This window comes from Macrosteles quadrilineatus, unplaced genomic scaffold, assembly GCF_028750875.1.
Source record: "Macrosteles quadrilineatus isolate MER2022 unplaced genomic scaffold, UCM_ALF_1.0 Scaffold_2__2_contigs__length_208266976, whole genome shotgun sequence".
Classification (NCBI taxonomy): Eukaryota; Metazoa; Arthropoda; class Insecta; order Hemiptera; family Cicadellidae; genus Macrosteles; species Macrosteles quadrilineatus.
Window position 1 is genome coordinate 104781068 of NW_026542595.1, and position 25343 is coordinate 104806410.

The window sequence follows — 25343 nt, forward strand, 5'->3', positions numbered from 1 at the left end:
CCAATATTGAATTATGTAATTTTTTTACAAAAAAATCTACCTCTTACTATAAATGACTAAAAAACATCTTATGCTAAAATATAAAAATAACATCAATATACAATATTTTACAAATATATGAAAATATAAATCCACCATAGATAAATCTAAACAGGCAAATTGTTTAAAACTATGAATAAAAACACGAGAATCTTGTCAGAAGACTATAACTTCAGCTAGAAGAAGCAGGAACTGAAATACAATTGTAAATACAAAATTATGATGAAGCCCAAGAGGCCATGCACCATACTAGAAGACCTCTGGAAGGCTAAGGAAGAATAAGTTAAAAGAAATAGATGAAGTGACTGACTTTACATGCAATAAGTACAAAGCGAAAAAACAATATGTATACAATACAAAATTGAACCAGGTGCTAAAGGTGCAGTTCAGCATTCAGTGAAAAATTTATTTAAATTTTGTTTATTTTTGTTTTTAGCGTATTTGTGTTTTTGAATATTTTTAAATTGTGAGTAAGTTACCTATATGATTTTAAATGGGAGGATCTTTTGTATATATTTGACATGTAAATCATTAAATTAATTTAACTTTTATAGTTTTTTAAATTTATGTCAATGTAAACAGATAGATAGTTACACAATTAAGTGTATAAATACATAGAACAATTTTTAAGAGTTGAACAAATTCAAAATCTTCAATCCCTCCAACCACCTGCACCTTCCACATAAAAATGGAATTAATTTAAATAAACTACGAATCTAGACGACACAAAAATGATTTGGAATATCTACAATAGATTAAGAGGGTACGAGTACGTAATTAAAATATATTACTATATAATCTGAACACGACATAGGAAGTAGAAGAGTAGATGTTGATCCCACTGTCAGCACCAGACCGGGCCGAAACTTATCGACAGCAAGTGGTTTTGGGTCGGAATCCTTCTCTCGAACAGACCAAAATAGTCGTTAGGACCCAGTGAATGGAATTGTTGACTTTTGGATACTGAAGTAGTCATCTCATCTATACAGGGTGTCCAAAAGAAAACTTTTCAGGACTTTGTGATCAAGCCTCATACCAAAAGAAAAAAAAAAACTTATATGAATGTATGTCCAAAAACATATATTTACCCAGATATCCGCCATTTTATTTTGTAGACATAAACATTGTTTGTTTTGAAAATTTTCATTCAATCTCGATGAAACTTGGTACGTTTAAAGAGGTCTATGTTAGGAAAAAAATTGATTTGGTCCAATATGAAATCTCAATGGACCATCGTAAAATTTCATTTTGGTTTACAGGTATAGTGGGGGAATCATATCCAAGGTCCTGAAACGTTTTTTTACACCCTGTATAAACTAGCTGTTGTACATTTTTTATTCAATTTAGAGTTGAGTTGAAGAGCCACTAACATTGTGTAAAGTTGTCAAAATTATATTCCCCCCCCCCTTAATTTTAGGTACCATGACACTTGATGTGAAATGTCTACTTCAATCAAAAGTCAAAGATGGAATAAGCGCTTTTTATGATGTTTTGGTAGACTCCTTTTAACAGGTGATTCAAAATTTTGTGACGTATTTCTTTTTTTATAAACTACAAATTTCTCTAGCTTTTAGGTCAAATTTTATTAAATGGTTAACTTCCTATACACAAAAAATAATGCAGTATACCCTCCATAATTTGGCACCTACAGACTTCGGGTATCGGGACATCAATCGGACAGCAGTCCATGAAAATTACATACAGGTAAATTAGGAATGTGCAACTGTAAATTAAGCAGTTTTGTTGAGTTTGAGTAGTAAACTTTTTTTGGTAGTGTATAATTATGAGTAACAAATTGGTTCTGGAATGGTTCTACCTTTCTTCATTAAAGTTTTTTTATTTTATTTGGGTTTCTGTATTAATATGAACGACTGGGATTCAAAGTTTGTCCAGGTGACTGTAGTCAGTAAAGCTTATCCCACTTCATTTTCAAATCAAAGCTCATACTCAGCTTTAAATATGTAAAAAAGTAAATCACTGTGCCAGTGAATGGTTTAATTAAAGCATTCTAACATCTGAACAAACCTGTGCGGAGGTGAATGGATATATTATGAAGGTTTATTGGAAATTAGAATGTATGTCAGTTAGTAAGGAGTCTACCGTTACATTAACAAATAATGTAATCTTTAGCACAATAATTGCAGGGAAGACTGCCTATGCTGAAAGTATGTTAACTGATATTAAAGTAACAAATCATCGGAAATTAGAAAAATTGTAAATACTTTTTATTGAAATGGCGACTATAGAAAGGTATATTATGCCAAGTATGAATAGAGATGAGTCATAAGTATCTGTATGAAAAGTTGATTTTGTTGTGTAAGCCTTGTATTAGTGAAGGAGATTTTTTTTTATTTACAGCAAAAAAGTATTTAGACAAATTTAAATAGATTAAGTTAAAGAGAGTAAAACTGTTAAGCCTAAAGTTAGTTTCTATTGGAATATGTTTATCAGGATTTGGTATTTTTATTGTAAAATCTAAACTATGTAATATGCAGTTATTTTTGTAAAAAAGTTGTATGTTTTTCAAAAGTGAAATAAAAATTAAAATACAGTACATGTATATTGAAATTTATGACATTATATTGTTCAAAATTGTAAGTTATGTAGTGAAAAGCAGATGAATTTATGAAGTAAACTTGGTTAGAATAACCAACTGCTTGTTCACTCACTTTCCTAATTGATCTACTTAATAGTGTCAGTAAACCCATTTTTAGAAGTGTAAATACGATTGAACAATATATAAGAACATAAATATATATTTACTTTCATCATATTTTGTATCTATGTAAATTTTCCCAAAGGTTTTAAGTCCAGGTGCAAGCTTTCAATTCTCTGTTTATTTTTCCCAAACCCCCTCCCATCCAAACATCCTATGTTATTCCATTGGCTGCAGTTACATAATATTCAAAATGTGACAACAATTTTTTTTGCATATGTTGAAATTTTTACGCCCAACGTGTTTTCTGTTAAGGTGTAATCTGTTTTTCATTGCTTTGCCCAAAGTTATACAAGATTCCTATAGATATCAACACAACAAAACTGAAAAAGATTCTCCAAAAGGTTCGAAAATCAGAAAATGTCAGTACAAAAAGACCCCTCGACAATTTCTTCAAACCACCTCAATGGTAAATTTGTTTTAGGCATAAAATACCCAGCCTTCCTGCATTTAAATCAAGCTGAATTGCTTTGTGATGAGATATATTTACACACAGTAGTTTCCATAAACATTAATTTACCATGTGGGCCACAGCCAATGGGTTAACAGACACCAAAGTACCCTAGACACAGAACATCCAATGGACTACTCCAGGAAAGCAGTTAAAAAATCTTTACTATCTCAGACAAAATAGTAATATCAGTCCACCTTTAATTTTCTTCCCAATCCTTTCCTCTACGAATACAGTATAACTCCTTAACCAGATCCTTCAACTGAAACCTGTGTTAAATGTTAATCGGGTAAACCAAAACGCTTGGGAAGATGTGAAAACAATCATTTGATATTACCTAATTGTGGTAGATGTTAATGATGACAGGCTAAGACCACATTTTTAATGCATTTAGGGGTTGTTTTGCCAACCTAACCTCCAATCATACATCATTGGAGGAGGGTTTAAAATACAATATTTTATTAGCTTTCTATTAAAATTGATCCTTCCATTAATTATCCTTTCAAATAAAGTTAGGAAGTTTGGCTATCCAAAACAGTCTTCCCTCCGCTATTGTAAATAAGTGGGAACTGTATTTCAAATACTTTCTTTGGCAAAAGATTTTCTGCGTCTAGTGTACTACCTAAAATATTCCTCTACCATAATAATCAACAGCACCAATCTCTCCACCTTAAAATAAAATTTAGTAGCAATTTCAAAATTTTTAACTACATTCTGGAAAGTTTTGTAGTTGCAACCTCTAAGTTGGCATACCTGAGTTCAGGCGTCGTCTGTTCTCCTGGTAGACTGCTTGGGGACTGATGGTTACTGTTCACCGGGGAAAGGAAAGCAGTTTCATCGTCTGGCGTTTGCGGCAGTGTGTCCAACACGTACAACGCATCATTGGCAATGTCTGTCAAGTAGTGAAGATGTTCTTGTGCTCGATCCACCCGGAAAAACCTCTCTGCCGTGCAAGCTGCAAGAAAATTTTGTTGAAGTGACAAAATTTATCATGTACATTGTTAACAACTATAAATTCCATTTAGAAAATTAGATTTTAAATCAAATTTTACCATAGTAGGTAGCCAGGTTTAGGGTTGTGGAATTTTTTTATACAGAAGTTGATACCAACTTGACGAAGCAATTTCTTGGATGGTTTCTGGGGGTCCTGAGTGATTAAAGCACCTACCCTTATAAAGTAAACTAAAACAACCCTAAGCTAGGTTTTATCATAATGACAATATTGTAATAGCACTATGAATAGTGGTAATGTACTTCTGACCACATGGCAAATTCTCTAAAAAATTATTATGACAAAATAGATAAATTTGGGGGAGGGTGACAAATTTAAAGTGAAGCTCATCCTGTTTTGGACAAAATTTATGTTTTCTCTCAAAACCTGGCGATTATAAAATAAACCATGAAATAATAATTTATTTGCATTAAAAGGCTTTTGATTAGCAAAGTCTTTTCATTACCTAGTTTTTTTAATTAGTAGAAGTCAAATACAGTACGATATAATCTATTCATGCCATGCTCATGCGTTATCATGCTTAACTGTAAGGTATTTTACTAATCTAAACAATTATACTTGTTGCAGTAAACTATGGTGGTATGTATTTGTATTTGTTAGTGGTTTTTTAAAATTATTTACGGTAAGAAATTTTTTATTACATTATTGGAAACAAAAAATTATTTCAATGATAAATGTTACTTTTGAAATAAAATGAGATTTAACTAACTTAAGAGTTAAAACAATTTACAAGCAAATTTAGTTACTTTAATCAACTTTTAAGTAACTTTATTTATAGAATTAGGAAAGTTTGTTTCACAGTAACTTTGAAAATCACTTACAATCCACAAAACACCAATCAGGTGATAGTTTTGGGCAATTCTCAGAAGGTTCTGAAGAGTTTTCTTGCAGTTTGTTAACCATTTGACGAACTTGTTCTAAATCGGCTACCGGCGCAACTTCTATTTCACCCATTTTTATAGCTGAAACATTGCATAAGAAAAATCCAAAATTCATAAACAAGAAATTGGGACCTAAATATAAAATGATTTATTTTAATAAAATTCACAGAGTAAATATGATTCAAATTTTTATTGAAAAAAGTCGAAATTCATGCAGATTTGAGTGACAATGCATTGTGTGAAAGTGTATGTGTCAGGGAAGACTAAATTGAAGAGGGTGCAAGCATTGTTGGGTTTTTAAAAGTCAAATTAAGTCATAAAAAATTAATTTGAAATTCAAAACCGGTTTGTGAAATTATTTTTGTAAAATTATTTAGGTAGTTTAATTTGATTTAAATTAATTGTGTTAATCATAAAATTTTGTCTTTAGGAATGTTTTTAGTAAGAGTAATTATTACTGGTAAAAATATTACCACAAGATTTAAAGTAAGTAAGTTAAAGAAGTTTTTTATCATATTTACTAAATCCCACTTCAAGTAATGTATTAAATTTGGGTAGTACCTACCAGTTGGTAAACCACCCTAAAAATTTTAAAGTTATTTTAATAGTGGTTTTTTAAATGTACTCAAAATAAATATGCATATAATGTTTTTTAGGTAAAACATAGTCAAAATGAGCAAGTTAAGTGAGAAATAACTTACAAAATCATAATTCATTATTCAGTAAAAATAAAGTTAATAAAAATTGCCTATTCAAGACTAAATGCTTTTGTCTACTTACACAATCTTCTTAAATTAATTTAAGAAGTAATAGAGACTTCATCAAATACTTACTGCACAGATTATAAATACGTTCCATAAAGTAAAACAGTTTTAGGTTTAAATTATGTTATTATTTCAAAAGAATAATGTTAGTTATACAGTATTCTATATTTAAATATTTGATCAAGTCTCATGTAATGGTGACATTTAAGTCTGCATACACCTTTATTCAACATTTAAACTACAATTAGAGAAAAAACTACCATATTCATCACCATTGTTGAAAGTAATTAACTACTGGAAAAATGCTATAAACCAGAGTTTAAAGAGTTAATTTGATGGGTAGTTATGGCCATTGATAAAAAAAAAACATTTTATTTAAAAATGTTTTGAAAACATCACCTTCTGCCACTTAAAATTTTGATTTCAAAGACTGCACTTTGAAGGTAGTTATGAGGAATATCTTTTAGCCATGAGTTTAGCCATGAGTTTCTCACGTCAAAGAAAAGTCACAGCTGCTTCAGTTAATTCAATTTGTATTTTAAAATGTTAAATCACATAGAAATTCAAAAGGCAATAAACTGAAATTCAAAATAAATCTTTGGAAGTCTTTGGTGAAGCTTTTTAAAATATAAACAAAGCCTTTTATTTGAATTAAATTAAAATGTTATACAAATGCTATTTAAATATTTTCTTATGACACCTGGTGGGTTGTACCTTAGTTGGGTAATTTTTTTACAGTAATTGAAACCTAAAGAAGGTTCTGCCTCCGGTTTTGATGTATGGACTTTAATTGTTCTCTATTGTAGTTTTAAATTGTTTAAAGGGGTTACAAGACTTAACTATTTCAATATGTATAACTTGTACGAAAATATAAGATTTCTATCTAAAGATGTACTATATAAGAAGTAGATATTGTGCGATTCCATGCAGTTCTTGTTCTGTTTACCTCCACGTATCGGTTCTCTTCTCTGATCCTCTGTGATAAAAACACTTGAGTTCAGTATAACTCTATTGCAATATTTTGCTGTTTTTTCAAAAGAGTCTTTAAATTCTAAGTCTATAATTTTAAAATTTTTTTAGTCGTAAAAGTAAGTACATAGTGCAGAATTTTAAGGCATTGAACACTAGGAAAGACGTTATTTGTTATTTGGTATTTTGGTTGTTTTATGTGAGTACTCAATGATTTTGCATAACTATTTTACTTATTACTTGACAAAAGCCTTGCTAAATAAATATTATCTGATAATTAAGATGCAGTTTATTTTTGGACCACTTCATAAAACCTTACTTGAATTTATCAGATAGTTAATTACATTGGCAAATATACTCTTAGCTATCTTTAAAAAAAATCTGCAAATATCCTCATTGACATGTATTAATGGATACTGTCAATAACAAAAATTAGACGTTGGTACCATACTTAACCTTAAAGTTTACAAAATATTCACCTTGTTCCTTTAGTATTCTACTATATCCCTACTATATACATCTATTTTAGAATTGCTCATAGAAAAGCCTAATTTTAGCTACTGTACTATAACAAGTAATAATCATAGAATAACTAAACTAACCTGCTTGTTTGAGGAGGGTTTTGTCGTAGTGATGTTGTTCGTAATCCGCCATGCTTATTCTGTACACAGTAACTCTTAGTTGATCTAGCGTAGCTTGACTGAAACATAACAATGTATTTTTAGTCAATGACATAAGGAAAATCACTGTCATGACATTTTGATAGAAGATGTCGTTAAGACTGAACAGGACATAATCTTACTCTCTGCATCGGTGCTTTGTCAGACCCTCTACACAAAAGGTTTCCTCTTTCACCAACATCATATGTACTACGAAGTAAGGTACATGTAGTTAAAATGTAAGGCTACCAGTGCTCATCATCAAATCTAAATATGTCACTGTTTTAACAATGAGCGAAATTTGTTTTGCACCAAGATGAACTAATAATTTGGGTGTGTTGCTAGCCTGCAGAAGGGACAACTGTTACAATTCCTGGGCACATCCACAACACTTTATTCTCACGTTGACCCCTTGTTAAATTCCACTGGCGTTTTGGCGTAGAAAAATGAGAAAAAGAAGAAAAATATACAGTACTGATCATTGTTTTAGGTTAAATTTTAATGATGGTAAGTTCATGATCTTGTAGACGTTTTCCAATTGGTAAAAAACAAAGTTTTCCCCACGTTTAATGATCTGGAATAAAATTTACCTCAGAAGAGAAAATACCTAACAAAAACAATTGTAACATCTGCCCCTAAAAATATATGAAAAACATCATTCAACATAACTCTGAAACGTCACTAACATGGACCAAATAAAATGGGCTTCTCATTTTACAGTATGAGAAGTAAAACATATTGTTAAATGGAAATCAGTAAATAAATAAGTCCACTTGCACTGTTCAAAGTCAAGATGAGAAGTTACCGACATTACATATGGATAGTTGGATACCAATATTGTCCTGTCAATCAGACATTGGTCCAATCAGGTCAATGACAATCACAAATCAATCACATACGTGACATCTGTACTTGATTAGCTTGGTAAATCAAACATCAAAGTTCGTTAGTTTTCGAAAACAGTTCCTTATCAGTGGAGAGTGACTGCAGGAATATTTTTAGGGAATCAACTCAATTTCTTGTTCCAGTGGTTGGCGAAAAGGCCTCTTATGGCAAGTAATTTTAGTGATAATGCTTTAATAGCTATTTACATTACAAGTGTAGTAAGAGCGTTTTTACATCACACTCTTGCGTAACGTCTAACGTACAAGATTTTACCTGACCCGACAATATACAGGGGGTTATGTACAATATTTTTCATTATCTATTTCACTCATCTTCTAACGTTCTTTTACAAACAAAAGCTAGGTTAGGATAATTCTTTAACAAGCTATAGGTTAGGATAATAAAGCATAACAATAAAATTCAAGCGCACAGCTGATTTCTAGCATTCAACGTCTTTGGCTCCATAGAGGTATATTTTTTAAAGTTTAGCACTCAATGTTATTTAAATGGGTTTTACTACCTCACCGAGTGAGTTTTTGAAACTTTACTTCACTCGTGAAGTAAAGAAGTCGTATACATCACGCTTGGGATAGGGAAGTTTAACATGGCGGGTTAGGTAAAAGTATTTGGGCTGTCTATACAAACCATAATTTATCTAACAATATATAGGTTGAACCTTGCTGCATTCTTATAAATAATTTGACATCTCAATATAGTGTAATGTACACTACCATAATCGTAACAGACAAAACAATTGAATCATTTACTAAACAGTTGTTAGTTTGCATTGACTAAGTTGAAAACAAGTTGGAAGTCGTTTTGAGAGGTTATTTTTACATGAACTTACGCTTTCTAACTAAGTTTATTAAATATGTTGCAATATGACGAAAAATATAGTTCATCACACATGCAAAAATGGTTTTTCAACCCTTGTTCATTTTCCAAAGTGAAGCCCGAGCTTAGATATAAAAGAGTCTCTTCACGCCTTCATCACTTCTTAGTGATGAAATATATGTATTATTTCAAGTTTTGAAACTGTACTAAGCTGTCTTGATCATAAAAGTTTTAAATAAATTAATCCTGACTAAGGAACAGCTGATATTATTCAGTATACCAAAGATACGTTCATCTTACTCCATCTTACTACATTTATGTTCAGCTCAAAATATGTACAAAAATTAATTGTCTTTCTGTCTTGATAAATCTTCTTTATATATAAAATCCAATGTATTATATATAAAATCCAATGTATGTTTGTATATTTGTATGTTTGTATATTTGTATGTTTGTCCTTTATGGACTCCAAAACCGCTCGACATATTGTAATGAAACTTTCAGGCATTATCAAGTATTATTCAAGGATGGTTTGTGTGAAGTTTGGTGCAGATCCGTCAATAGGGCTCCGCCCCAGTGGCTCTGGAGTTTCCCATGTTAACCTTATGAGTACTCATATTTAAATGGAATTAAAGAATCTTAACAGCTGGTGCAACTAAACAATTTGATTCTGTGATGTTCATAATAACATAATAGCATTAAAAAGTTAATAGGTTTACCAACAGGGTGCAGAACTATATTTATTTTTAATTTAACAGCTGTTTCAATTAAACAAGTTGGTTCTGTTCTATGATGTTCAATAGCATTAAAGTTACAAGGATTACCAACAGAGTGCAGCACTATAATTTTTTTTTATATTTGACAATTAACAGCTAATTTGAAACCAAAAGGTGAGTGAGTGTAGCAAACGAACTTCAACCCGGAGGCGAGGTAGCGTAGCGAACGAGCTAACCTGAAGGCAAGTGAGCGCAGTGAACGAGCTCCAACCGTAAAGGTGAGTGAGCGTAGCGAACGAACTTCAACCAGGACGTGATTGAGCAATGCGAACAAGCTCACATATGAAGTTAAACGGGGCAAAGCCCGAGGGTACAGCTAGTTCATTATAAATATCATTATACATAAAAAAAATTTTAACATACATACATATATAATAATTTTAATAAAACATCACAATATTTATCCTGTAAATTGTAGAGACAAATATAATATTAGACAACGTTTATATTCATGGAAGAGTCATATTCAATATGATATTCTGTGAATGAATGACACAGTTGTATAAAGCGATTAAACACAGAACTACAAGGGTTTCATTAAGGTCCACTCCGTAGAGACTCATGCATCAGTTGACTCCGTCTCTAGAGTCTTAAACCATCTCTAGCTGAGAGCGAAGTGGAGATAATATTTGATTAATTTCACGCTGAATGTCAGTCTAAGAACCATATTATTATTTGGATGATGAAAAATTAATCATGTAGCTTTTGATGAATAGGTTTTGAATCCAGATATAATGATAACCAGTTTTGCGAAGTTTGATAAACATTATGTACCGTATAGGAGAATGGTTGCAATGATTTGATTTGTTGAGGTCTGTAATAATACATAAGTAGTGTTCACCTTGTGGTCGAAAACTCAACCAAAAATATGTATTATGGAAAATTCTCTATTTTGCCCCACGCAGTAAATAAAACATGTGATTGGAATTTCTTCCATTTGTTATGATTTTCTGTTTATATTTCGCCACCAGCATGGCAACCCATGAGGCCAATGTGAATTCTTTTGTATTTTGAATAAATTTTTCGTATTTATTTTTTAGCGTTATTTTAATGGATTCTGAACAACATCTACAGGCAAATATCTGTCTTACAGAATGCGTAGATTTTCCCTGCGATGCACACAAGCTGAGAAAAAAGGTTTTAAAGAATAATTTTTGACAATAATATATAGATAAAGAATTCATAAAAAATCATAAGTATGTAAAAAGTCCATACACAATTTGTATTGTCTTTTAAATTTGTGACAGTCTAAATTTATCATAGACATTATTAGGAAATGATAATCATTAAAAGGGTAAAATAAAAAAATCTGTACACTATATTTATATAATAATTTAATTACAATTTGCTTTAATATTATTTGGGAATGTTAATATCAAGTTTGAATTTATTGAATTAATGCAGTCTATGTGGACGGGCAAATGCAAGGTTAAAAAGACCGCCAACCTCTAAAAAATTTTTTTTTTTATTAATATTATGTCACCTTGATTCTCATTATTCTCTTCAGACTTTATAAATGAAAACACCTGTCTTAATTTATTTTTAAACCTCTTCTTCAGCATCAAAATATCGAGTTATATATTCACATTTGCATTTTCACATTCAAAGTCATCGCTATTGAACAATCATAGACTCAGAGCAAGTTGAATAGTTTTTTTCATAGGACGTCAGGCTCTAACCCAGGATCGTTTTTCACATTACTTTAGGCTAGAACTAGGGGCTGCGGCATTATCACTTAGATAACATTCTACGGCGATTTTGTCGGATTTGAACCTGGAACCTACTCGTGCTCTACCAGCTAGACTCTTGACTCACTAAGAGATTAGAGTGTAGAGATTTTTTCCAACGCTGACACATCAGAATGAAAATTTGAAGTCAAGGAAGAGTGAACTATGAGTATTGAATGAATGAGATGACAGCCTTTTTTAAAAGACAAAGATCAGCTGTTTCCTTTAGCGAAGATCATTTTTTTAATATTATGGTTCCAGCTATTAACAGCTGGTTCCAGTATTAAAAAAAAAAAACATTTACAAACAACGATAGTTACTTTTGGACACTTACGGAACATTAGGTTTGCCGCCGCGTCTCTTCGCCAACATCGGGGCTTTGTTGAGCAGGTTCATAGTGATGATGGAAGGATTCAGCTTGCAGGCTTCACCATCAACCTAAAAATATAATGATCTTTACACATATAAAATTAAAATTAAACTTAATTTTAGCTTACTCATACAATTGGATGTATTCAAAAGTATTATAAGTGTGAACTATAGGGTTTAGGAGAAAGTAAGGCTTCTGCCACGTGTCCGTTTTCAAGAGTCTCACTCGACCCAACCATGATGAACGTTCAATAATAGTGTCTGTATATTTGTAAACATTATATAAACTTAAGTGGTGGAAACATTATTACAACATAAGAAGATGCCACACAAGCTTATGAAATATGATAAATATAACTACACTGTAGTAATCAAGAACAAAAGTAAAAAAGGTAATAACTTATTTAAATGATCAAGTTCATAAGCCTAGGATGGTTAAAAAATATGCTGCAACACGCCCTTCGAACATTTGATATTGCACAGTACAAACCAATAATACTCAGTAAAATTCAGTATGACTTCTATCCGTATCAGAAATTTGGATGTATTTTGGAGTGTTAAATGAAACGTTAACAGTATAACAAAAAATAATCATAAAGTAAATTAAAACTGTGATCAAACTATACCTGCATTGGGATGGTTTTTGTGGTGACAATTTTCGCTGATTGACACTGGCAGATCGTTGTTCCGTGACCTCCTGCTTGCAACAACGGCTGAAAACAGATACTTGTATAAATTGGAATTTACAATTCAATTACCGTTAACTTAAAATAATGAAAGTATAGAAAGTAATGTGTGACTTAAATAATATCACAAAACTTAAGATTTAAAGTGCAAAATTTGAGTAAGAATGTTTTGAATATTTTTATTGTCAGGTCAAGCTCTTACAGCCACCCTCATGTTTGGATGCCTTTGGTCTAGAGTTTGAATGGATTGAATAGCTATCTACTCAATCATTCGCGAATAGGATCTTATCTAACAGGGGCAGGTCGAGACCTTAAAGCACTTCATCCGAAATCAAATTATTGCGTACCAACCACCGCGAATAGGATTAGTTCCTGTATGTCAATAGCCAGGTAAACTAACTAGTCATAAGCTTTTTGATTCAAACTCTATTTAGTTTCGATAACATAATGGTCTACAGGTTTCCGAACGAGATTGAGTCAACCGTATGAAATATTTCATCCAATGAAAAATTACAACTGAAAATAGTTCAGTAACTCTTCAGTATTATTCCCAAAACGGTTTATAACTTTATATTATCTTTTCATTTCCAAAACTTTTTATTAACATTTCATAACACAGTATTAATTAGTTAATCTACTCACTAGTTGGTAGGTGGTAAGACCAACGACTTCTATCATTCCATCGTCAGTAGCTTGCTCCACCCCTTGCGCTCTATTCCAGGGATGCGTACCCCCTCCATAGCTGAAACACCAATAAGAGAATGTTGTCAAAGCAATGGTAAGACTTATTTTTCAACATACAGGGAGTCCTCAATAAGTAAAATGCACAACTCTGGAAAATATGGCAGCCTTTTCAAAGTCAAATCCCAGGAATTGAGCAATTATGTAAAAATTACATACAACATCAAATTTAGAGCTCTTTTACATCCCAATCCGACATTTCCATTGCAAACAATTAGTTAATAATAAACTGGTTTTGGCAATTTTAATATCAACTTCAAAATTGTTTGTAGTACACCACTGTAGTTTTGCACTATAGTGTAATCGTGTGTAATAAAAATATTCAGTCATCGAATCAAGTTGGTTTGAGTTATCAAAACCATTTTATTGAGAAAGAGACATGAAACAAAAATACATAAATTGACTCGAATTTAGTTGTCGCCCCCATGTACTTACAGACCTGTCTTTCCAATGGCCATATTAGAAATTTTTTCTTCACTTCGAGTGGGTATGTTATGTCTCTTACTCAATAGAACTGACGTATCTACCCAACTTAGATAAATGACTAGATATTTCTAGGTAGTCAGCACAGGATCACTTGATGGAGCAAGGTAATTTAAACCATTTGAGCTAAAAATCTGTGATTTGCTATTCCACCATGTAAAAGATTTTGTTTGATGTTTAATGGTCATACCTAGGAATGTTTAGGAAGACAATTGCATGAACTTTGTGTTCCTTGAGCTTGGGCGTCATATCCTTGCCATCACACTCTAACGTCACCAGGTCTGCCAACCCCTTCCACTTCCGTCTCAGCAGATCCTTGCCTCCCATCTGACCGTAGAACATCTTGTTTCTCAGTCTGGAGTTGAACCTTTCAGGATGAGCCTCTGAAAGAATATTTAAAAGCTTGAGGAGTTGTAAATGGGTGATACAGTTTTTGAACATTCTACCATATGAAGTCAAGGATAAAAGAATCTAAAACAAAATTGCAGTGAAATGGCTTCTGGATTAATCCATTGAAGAATTTGAAAACTGGATTAACATTCATTACACCATCCTTAAATCGTTTTTATCCTTCACATTCGAAAATTCTATGTTGTAGTACTGGAACTGTTTTTATACATAACGTCAGGCTATGTGTAAATGTGTAGAGGGTTCTTTGACCTCTAATCCCTCAGAGTGTTGCGGCTTTATCACATTGATCAAATCCATTGGTGATTGGTGATAGAGATTACTTTTTTTTAAGTACTCAATTTTGTATAGCATGAAACAGCTTGAATTGAATCAAAATACAAAACAAAAGATCACTCTGATAACAATACATGTAAGTTTGTCAATTCTGGCAAGTGAGGCCAACTCCTACTATCCAATCAGATAGTTTGATTATACCCAATCAACCAATATCTAATTATTCAAACACAATACAATTTTTTTTTTATCAATTTGATCTAAAACTACCACATTCTCACCTCTCGCTTCGTGGAACTCCAGCGCGATGTGAGCGTCCACACCGAGGGAGAAGTAATTGTTGACGACATTGAGAGGAAGACTCTCTTTGCCCTCTTCGTTGGGTTCCACAGTCGAGTTCTTTTCCACCGTGAGCTGCCAGCGGTCCAGGTTGATTACTTCGCTGTCTCCGATGTTGGCTAGGATCTTGGAGATAGGCTCATCTGTGTATCCCTAGGACAACAGAAGACGTCGAAAAATTTGTATTAAGAGTTTTAGCATTGGCTTCATATATCCATCTCATATACCTATGGACATAGACAAGCTTAAGCAAATTTTAAATAAAATTGAACAATTTGTAATGAGCCATATGAGTCATGAGTAAGCTTCTGTCTGATACTTTTTCCTTGGTTTGTATAATTGTAATAATTTAAGAGTCATTAATGATGCTTTAGTTCACATTGAGTTCATATTTAAGTTTTATGAGGTTAAACAGTTGTCGTACACAACAGGAATCAGTATAGTTGATAGCAATTAGTTGCTTAAGCTAGTTGATTTTTACCTGTTATTCAGCTATTAAGATATACCAATATAGGATTTTAATGCTTCAGGCTTTCTATTATAGTAAAATTTCTTTTTGTAAAAAAGTCTCAATCACTTCACTAAGACGGCAACAAAATTGTGCACATATTTTTAACTGAACAGTAAAAATGGATGAGTGTAAAATGGAGCATAACGATCTGTGCAGCATTTTAATTGAATTAGAGATGGTGCTTAGTCTTTATTTAGGAATATATGTTAAAGGTTCCCGTTTTGAATAATCAAAAACCACAGTTTTCCCAGGACACAATAATTTTTACAACATTATTAGGATTTATTCAATTTGAAAAGGACATATTTTTATCCATATTTAGTCAAAATAAATATGAACAAATACTGAAATTGTAGAGTTTTTATCAGCAACAATGATGTTTTAAACAAAGCATTATTCCAACAAAAGCGTTAACATTTTTCACAAACATTTACCTAAGTGGAGATAAATTCATTTTCAATGACAGATGAGTAATTTTTAAAGCTGGAGCTTTGAAAATTAACATTCAACAGAGCCGAGAGGCAGTTTAATTAAAATAATTACCTCATTTAGATTTTAACCAAGTTTTTGTAAGGTTTTGCGAACAATTTCGTACGAGAGCTAGAAACCACAGAGGAACGTAAAGTAAATAAACATTCCAGAGCTCTGGTTCATATTAATTAGCCCAGTCTGTTCGTCCATGTCTTTGAACTGTTACATATCCTCATTTGGTCTGATATCAAAGAGATTGAATCTTGTGATTTCAGTCGAGAATTAAATGAGTTACGTTTACATTTCACATTTGATCTTTAACGAGATAATTTACTTCTAATCAGTGCTAGTGGATGGAATAATTTGTCAAGAAGCGTGTTTTTTGGTGGAATTTCCCATGTAGGGAATTATGATATTACCGTAATATATGTGCAAGATAGCACGCTATTTGAGGACAACAACAACTAAGGTAAATCTAATACAATTTCAGTTCTTGACCTGGCAGAGTAAAATGTATGGGAAGGTAGTTTTTTATTAAGTTTGTTAAAAATTTAGACAGCATTTTGTTATTTCCAGAACCAAGTAAATTCCTAAAAAACTTGCAATGATGAAATTGCATCTTGAAATGGTGTCTGATATAATTTTTAATAAGGTTTTTAGGAAATTAACTTTAACCATGCAGAAAAAATATTGGGCTTAGGGGAGCGTAAATGCTAAATCTGGCCCTGGCAGAATTAGGTCCTCGAATGACTTGTCACTTACCCCTCCCCACCCCAGGGCTCTGGCTAGGTCGTTGCCAGTTCCGAGAGGTAACACCCCCACAGCCGGGGGTGGAGTGAACGATAGCTGGTCCAGGATGCTGAGCACCCACCCCGCCGTACCATCTCCACCACAGGCGAGCACTCTTAGGTTAGGCACTTTGCGGAACAACTCCAGTCTGAAATAGAGGAACAGAATTGTCAAGGTTTCGAATAATTCAACAAAAACAATACAATTTTTAGGAATACCTCGATATAACTTGATAACAATATAAACAATTTTTGATAAAAATCAAAACTTATCATAATTAACAGCAGAAGTGTTAGAAGAAACGCAAGAAATCTTACAAACTAAAACAATTAATTTCATTTCACTACAGAGGAGAAGCTTATAGTTGCTTTATTTATGTAAACATAGGTATATAACAATTTAGACAAATAGTGTTTTTGGCCTCTAGGGAAATCAAAAGGAAAAAGTAAATGGGTCCCAGGTCTAGATTCTATCGTGCCACCAAGGGTAATACAGTAGCTACTTCCCTATCCCCTAACAAAAGGGACTGCCATTTTATCTAAATAAATTAAAATATTACGTTAACATGGAAGAACCCAAGCAAGGCCACACTAAAAAACAGGCCGTAATGCTCGTCAAGCATGACGTCACGATAGAAGACGGCAATGACGTAATGTGAAGACAAGATGAAAAGATTAAAACAAGCAGCTGATCACAAACGGCAAACATTACGTCATTGCCTTCTTCTATCGTGACGTCATGCTTGACAAGCATTTCGGCCTGTTTTTGTAGTGTGGCCTTGACCCAAGGCTACTGAAAAAGAGGTTGCCTCAGTATGACTTCACCTGCTGACCCGAACGGTGCTGCTTTTAATTCACACAGCTGCCACCTGTAACATTATTTGTTGTTGTTGTTTTTTTTTTGTAAGTAATGTGAAAATAAATAAATGAAAAATAAACAACAATAACATGGAATTTGACAGGTGGCAGCTGTGTGAATAAAATGCAGCACCGTTTGGGTCGGTGACGTCATACGCTGACTGAGGCAACCTCTATTTCAGTAGCCTTGGGAAGAACGTACTGTAGCAGAAAAAGTTCTCAGCTGATCATGGAAAGTTATTAGTTGTTGGTAGGAAATTCCTATCCTACAGGTTACACTGTCAGTTTTTTAGTATATCAGTGCAAGGGGGTGGTTAGTCACTAAGCCTTACGTAAGTCTATCATTGAGTGTTTTCTATGCACTTTACTTCTCTTTGGTATTTCATTTATTTGGATTATAAAAAAAACGTAAAGTCTTTTTCAGGGACAATCCCTCAAAATAGCTTTTACTTCCCAATAAATTCCTTATTTTATGATCACATATTAAAATAGCAAACAAATGATAAACTCACCCCATCTTAGGACCTCCCTGGGTGAGGTCAAACACCTGTCTGGGGTTGAGGAGCCATTGGAACTTCTGCAGTAGTTTGACACCTTGATTGCCTCCGGATTTAGGGTTAATAAACACAATAACCGGCCGAACATTGGCTGTTGGGATGGGCTTTATCACAAAAGTCTTGGGATCTTTCTCTATCTGCAACACAAAATTGCATATCTTAAAACTCCTTTAAACATTGTAGCTTATTCACAAAATACTAAAACAAATTTAAAACATTTTACTCAGACAAGAAACCGTAGACAATCATATGAAATGTCATCTGAGATAACACACAGTTTTACAAGAAACAGAAGACAATCATGAAATGTAATCTGAGATAACACACAGTTTTACAAGAAACAGAAGACAATCATGAAATGTTATCTGAGATAACACACAGTTGCAACAGTAACACAGACAATCATGAAATGTCATCTGAGATAACACACAGTTGCAACAGTAACACAGACAATCATGTAATGTCATCTGAGATGACACAATGTTTAACAAGAAACAGTAGACAATCATGTAATGTCATCTGAGATAACACACAGTTTTACAAGAAACAGAAGACAATCATGAAATGTCATCCGATATAATACACAGTTGAACGCTTAACCGAGTTAGAACAACAGAAACTCAAATGCTATCTCTTGAACCAATTATAAGTGAACAAGCAGAGGATAAACATTGTCTCTGACTGATTAAATATCTCTTTTGCACCAAAGGATCATAACGCAAACCGTTTCAGCTAAATACTATTAAAGCTGATATATTTTCACAGTTATTGTAATACAATTTTTTTCAACCGTAGTCTAGATTAAACTAAGATTAAAGGACAATGGCCTGTGCATACCTTTTTCATTAAAGCAGATGGATTTGATCCAGATATAATATTTTTTGTCTAAAGTGAAACATAATAATAATTGAATTGCACTTGTAAATCTCACCAAGTTATGAATACAAAGAACATAGTATTTAGTTCAGGGTTTTGTAGATGTTCATTTAGTTTTTTATTGATATTTAAAACCAGACCTTTCATCCATATGATCAATTTTTGTAGGTCATAATTAATTGTTTTAACTGTTTAGGTTGAACACTTTCTAAGATCTTCTTTTCTAAGATAGTTTATTAAAAAGAATGAAACCATTGACACAACCAACAGAAATGAGCAAAATAGAAATTATTATTTTTTGTTGTAATATGGGCAAATGTAGTGTATATACATGCTTTCTTTATTTTGAACTTTTTATTACAAATTAAACGATTAAATCATTTTAGACTCCTTGTAAACCTGAAGATTATTTCTCTTGAGTTCTGAAACTATTTGTCACCACGTTAACCAAGGATTACTGTATGCAGGTGTTTAAACCATTTTATGAAGACAGTAATTCGGAGGCTACAAAACTGTTTTTATAATTTTCTTTTAACGATAATGCAGGTCATACAATACTTTTAACAAAGAAAAACTTAGATTCTTTCCCTGATTGACAGTGGTGTTATGTTGCAGTGGTGAGGGTGTTACATTTACCAACCCCAAAACCACTGACAAATCACTCTTGTACCAACTTACCCCATACTGACTACGTCTTGTAAAATCAAGTAGGTGTAGTTAACTGGGCTAGTCTGATTGCAGTTCAGCTGTTTCTACTTGAATTAATTAACTCTTTGGGAGGCAGTCAATAGGCAGAATCGTCCGTCCCCTACAGGATAATTAAATGGCCTTGGCCTTTGAGTAAAGGTCTATTGTTTCATTAAACATTAAACTGAAAGGTTCTCATTGTTATTCAGTGTTACCTTCTGCTCTGGTTAAGCTCCTTCGTATTTTTCTTTTTCAATTCCTAATTGAAGGTATAATATTCATTATTTTATAGTATCCGTCATAGGTCCTATACAGGGTGTTTTTTTTTTTTTTTGTAAGTGTGCCACCATTGGGATCTCAGTAACTAATGATTTTACAGCAAACTTTAAATGTTCAAACACACACACACATTCCCTTGTTTTTAAAGAGGTTCAAAAATAATTAAATAAAATTTTTGTAAATGGCCGCCATTTTCCAATATGGCGGTCAACTTTGAAATTTCTTAAGGAACACCCTATATTTTATCATGTTTTCAGATAGAACATGCAATTTAAAAACTTTTTTATATCTGGCATTTTTTCGATACACCCACTCGCTTAGGAGTTACAGCCTATGGAACAATGACTTCCGGTGTACATTTTACATCATGTAGCTCCTAAACAAGTAGGTTTATAGCGAAAATGTGAAGAGTAAATAAGTCAAATAAGTCTTAAAATTGCATCCACATTCCATAAAGACCATAAAATACACAGTTTTCCACTTTTCAAGTTTGCCACCATTTTGGAAAAGGCCGCCATTTTTGAAATAATAGAATTAATATTTTTAACGATTTTTATGGTCTTTATGGTTTTGTAAGAAATTTCAAAGTTGACCGCCATATTGGAAAATGGCGGCCATTTACAAAAATTGTATTTAATTATTTTTGAGCCTCTTTAATTACAAGGGAAAGTTCCCCATTTACAGTTTGCTGTAAAATCATTAGTTACTGAGATCCCAATAGTGGCACACTTATAAAAAACACCCTGAATAGTAACAGAATTTCAAGGAAGTCTTTCAGGCTATATCGCCCATTGTCAAAAGTATTATGAAATTAATCAAGTACCGGTATATAAAATCTGCCCTCGGCAACAAACAAACATCGATGCAAATACGGAAACAGTGAAAACAATTAACTCTAGGCCAGCAATGCTGAAATTTAGAAAACAAAACAACGCAGATTGCGGATTTGTGTCCCATGCCACGATTTAAAATTTATCAATACAGTTCAGTTTTTTAATCTACGGTACCAGCTCACCCCTTGCTTTGCGTTGCATTTTAAATGTTCAGCTCTTTGAGGGTTAATTATGTGGTTGGGCAAATTCACAGTTAAACAAGCTTCCAGCCTTCTAAAAAATAACGAATAAATAGATAAATTGTCCTCCAACTTTCAAGTTTCTCCTAGTAATGTGATCATGAATACCTACAAATTTTGTAACGAAGCAGGTTAGCTCAGTAAGACTTGACTTCACTGAAGCGCAGGATCAACATGAACATTTCTGTTACGTTTACTAATTAAATACTGCAGAGTGCCTCTTATAGATAACCTACTTATCCAGCTCTCCTGTCAGTGCTATTTTAATGTCTTAAGTCGCAATTGACAACAAAGAAACATTCAGAAATTCAGTTAGTATTTTTAACGTATACCTCTGGTTTTAACATGTTTCCTTTTAACTGTTTGAATTTTTTAAATTTAAGTTGTATGTTTCAAAAGAGCATTTTTGTACATTAATTGTAACTTATTACAACTTTAAAAATTACTAGGCTAAAAACTCAAGGAGGTTTAAATGCACAGAAAACAGTTTTTACATGTTAAGCGTAATCTTTAAATTTGGCCTCCAAGTATGTACTTCTATTTTGTCAATAATAAAATAACTTAATCAATAAATAAATTATGTACAAAATCTATAACCACTGTTAGAGAGCTTAGATGGTTTCCTAAGTATTTTAAACCCGTCTGAAACATTGAAGCAATTGATAGCTAAAGTATTTTTAGTATTACCAGATCCTAACTGATCTTAAATTTTAATTCATTTGTACAGTTTAGTTAGACCATCTACGTAGAATGATAATTTAACAAGTTATCAAAACTAGATTTTATTCTGGAGCTGTGGAATTATTTAAAGCTATTAATAGGAAATTAATGGGTTCATGGGTTGGCTAAGGAATCAAACTTCGGGGGGCGGCCAGTTTGGTTTTTTATATAAAATAAATTCATTACATTAAATTTACGTCATAAACAACAATATAGCCTTAAAACCATCAATATAATTTTTTAAAGCGAAATCTTAAAAAAAAAAATTATAATGTTTTTAAGGTACTATCTTTGAGTTTCTTACCTTTTCTTTACTTCGCTTTTTACTCGATGGTTTCTTTTTAGGCGACTTTCGAAGGCTGGATTTGAAACTCCCTCTTCTCGGAAGTTTCACAATCCAAGATGGCGGAACAATAATGTTGACATGATGACCTGAAACATAGTTCAAATAACATTCATTTGCCTCAATCAGTTTTGTTTAGTGGCCAATTCCAATTCCAATAGTGTTTTGACTGAAACTATTTTATTGTTGAAAGACAGTTAAAAGGGTAAAATAACTCCAACTATTTTTTTCTAGAAAGAATTTAAAAATTGAAATTCAATATTTCCCTGGAACTTATGTATTGAACAAAGGTGCATTTTCTACGTTATGTAAGAATATTGTTAAAATGTTCTTTTATAAGAGCCAAAACCGTTGCTTTGCCTTCTACTTTTATTACTCACTTCTATACAGATTTTTTAACTTAAACACTTTTGGCGAGAATCACCACAAAATAACAGATAATTTACTGCAGCCAATCAAAGAGGCTAAAGTAGCTATCTTCAATACTTAAACGTCATAGAAGGCAAAATTCATTTCTTCATAAAAGGTAGTTGGCTATTAAAAAAAAATAAACATTCATTAAAGACGAAAATTTATTTCACTACAACTATACGAGTCAGTAATATGTTATGTACATTCTAAAATAAGTAAGTATAATTATGCACTCCAATGTGGCCAATACAACAGCGTGGTCCCGGCCTATTGAAACAGCTGTTGCATTAATTCATAATAAAGCCTCTGTGCAATGTTTATGTTTATGTTACCATGGCAATAGGCCGGCCGTTGCGACGTTACGCCACAGCCTTGTATAACAAGGCTGACTCCACCCTCAAAATATATTTTTATTTTATTTTTCTCACAGAGGAAAGTGTACATTTCTGTTAAAAGGAACTCTTTTCTTTCGGTGCCCATGTAAAAATACAATAGGCTTACTATAGCAATTCAAACATGTTTTAACATGATTTGCCTTATAGTAAACACGTTTCTTTCACGTTAGATATTTACATACACCAAAGAAACTTAACTTAACGAGTTAAACTTAATCTAATCTCAAACAAAGGAGAGTGTAAATTATCTAGTAACTACATCTAATGCAGAAGTGATGGTTCAAAGTTAAACTAAGCAATTTTCGCCCAACAAACTTGGTATGTTATAGTTTGCAGATTTGTTGTTAAGATTAGGCAAGTTGCTCATCCTCGTCTGTAAACGTAAAGTTAAACAACGCATATAGAGAAAAGTTTTCATGCATGTAATATCTTCCCTTTGTGTCATACTTTTAATCTACCACTTAAATAATTCAAATTTGCGTTATGTTTCTATTGTACACTACATGTAAACATACATTTGCAAAACTTCAGTGAAAATGGATGTTTTCAATACTTGTTTAGTTATTTTATCCATGGAACAAGAAAGAATCTGTTAATCAACCATAGGATAGGCCTACATTTGTTTAACCCATTTTGAAAAAAAGGTTCTGATTAAAAATACAATTGAATGGTTCCCTTTGTCTGACCATTTTACTCAAATCTATCTCGTCATCAAAACTTTGTCAAATAGACACTTAAAAGAAGTCATTAGTTTATAACCAAATTGTTCACGGCAAAAATTTGCTGAGTATTGCGTGTTGGATCTAGATAACAGTAACCATATTTCTAAAAAGAGAAACAATAATAAAACAACTTTGCGAGCTAATTTATAAAAAAAAAACTATTTGAAAAAGTTACGTTTGTAAAATGGTTTACCTGCAGATTGGAGCAGTGTGACAATATAATTCGTAACACGGACTGAAATAGTATTTTTGACACTCAAACATTTCTCTTAAACCAAACTATAACTAGAACTTCATAAAAGTAATTTTAGGCATTTATAAAATTTAGTATATAATTAAATGGTTAGAAGTTAACTAAAAAAATGAAAGCTGCTAACAATTTACAATATAAAATTTAATATATATATTTATTTATTTAACAAAGAAAATATATATTTAACAAAGTTTACAGAGGATAATTTAGTTCATAAAATGTTTTGGCAACATATTTTTCTCGCACGGTAAACATCTTAGCATCAATCTTTAAACAGAGAGAGATTTCCTTAGACGTTTGAATATACACGGTTGTGTTAACGGGGAAAATAAACACAGGAAATGTTAAACAAACCAACATCCTTCAACAAGTTGCTCACAGACAATTATGGACTCTTCTTTTAACAAAGTACCTCATACCGCTGTTGTAATAAATACCCATATCACATGTGTTGTTTAATTTCAAATACAAAACCATTATATGGTCAATTTTTTACTCTGACATTTTTAGGCAATTGAGACAACTAAATTCTTTCCACAGGTTTCAGTAAAAATTTTGACTAATATGAAAAATTCAAATGATATTATGACATAACCCAACCAATCAATACATAACCTTTACCTGGGGCCTTTGACCCCAAAAACATCCTGACTACCTCCCTCCAGTCTAATAAAGGACAGTGACATTAAAAAGGAAGTAATGATTAAGTAAGAAGAAAATGTGTTAAGTTTAAACTAACAGTGAAATCAAATTTAATCAGGGATACTTTGGCAGGCTTATTGATATTTGACAGACAGGGTGTTTGTTTCTATTCAGACGAAACCCAAATAACTAGTGCAGTGAAACACTATTTATCGACAAAACAAGGTTATGTTGGTATCCCTGTTTTCTTAACTTCATAGCCAATCAGCTGATAGTGTTATTGGAGTTTTATTATAAATCACAACATGGTGTTTTCGCCAGATCAGAGAGTATATATTGTAAAAGAATACGATGAAGGTAAATTATCGGTTTTATGCAAAAAAGGTTTGAAATCAAGTTTCTATGTATGATTACCTAATAAATCAACTATTTATAGAGTTGTCAAACATTTAAGGAAACCTTATATGTAAAGAAACAGTAAATAACGTAGACACTCGATACATAACACTTAAACCTCGTAGATAAATATGCAACAATGCATATGATCAGCAATTAAGTAAATAAAACAGGGATACCAACATATAAGATTGCTGTTAGTCGTCATTAGTAGATTAGAGTTGTAACAAAGCAGGCAGTAAAACAGTCATTATTACGTTATATAAAAACAATTTCACGAATATATTAGAGGAGGTTGGCATATTTAAACAAAAATTCACTACAACTGGCCCATATAGATGGGAAGT

At 32.3% G+C, this 25343-nt stretch overlaps 1 protein-coding gene across 11 annotated transcripts in view; it reads right to left on the reverse strand.

Annotated features, from left to right (window-relative positions):
* Nucleotides 1-25343, reverse strand: part of LOC128985492 (eye-specific diacylglycerol kinase-like) — a 319947-nt gene that overhangs the window by 16513 nt on the left and 278091 nt on the right. For 8 of the 11 annotated variants that reach the window (XR_008490033.1, XM_054405033.1, XM_054405032.1 and 5 more), the window contains exons 7-18: nt 22139-22266; nt 18156-18337; nt 16760-16934; nt 14958-15168; nt 14183-14375; nt 13411-13510; nt 12709-12795; nt 12048-12151; nt 7435-7532; nt 6810-6839; nt 5040-5180; nt 3960-4161 (exon numbers count right to left, since the gene is read on the reverse strand). Coding sequence is in view for 10 of the 11 variants with exons in the window: in XM_054405033.1 (XP_054261008.1) it covers nt 3960-4161; nt 5040-5180; nt 6810-6839; nt 7435-7532; nt 12048-12151; nt 12709-12795; nt 13411-13510; nt 14183-14375; nt 14958-15168; nt 16760-16934; nt 18156-18337; nt 22139-22266 (1651 nt within the window). In the remaining variant the exon portion in view is untranslated. Of the gene's footprint in view, nt 1-831; nt 939-3959; nt 4162-5039; nt 5181-6809; nt 6840-7434; nt 7533-12047; nt 12152-12708; nt 12796-13410; nt 13511-14182; nt 14376-14957; nt 15169-16759; nt 16935-18155; nt 18338-22138; nt 22267-25343 lie in introns of those variants that run through there. The other 3 variants (XM_054405036.1, XM_054405029.1, XM_054405035.1) reach the window with 2 other exon arrangements.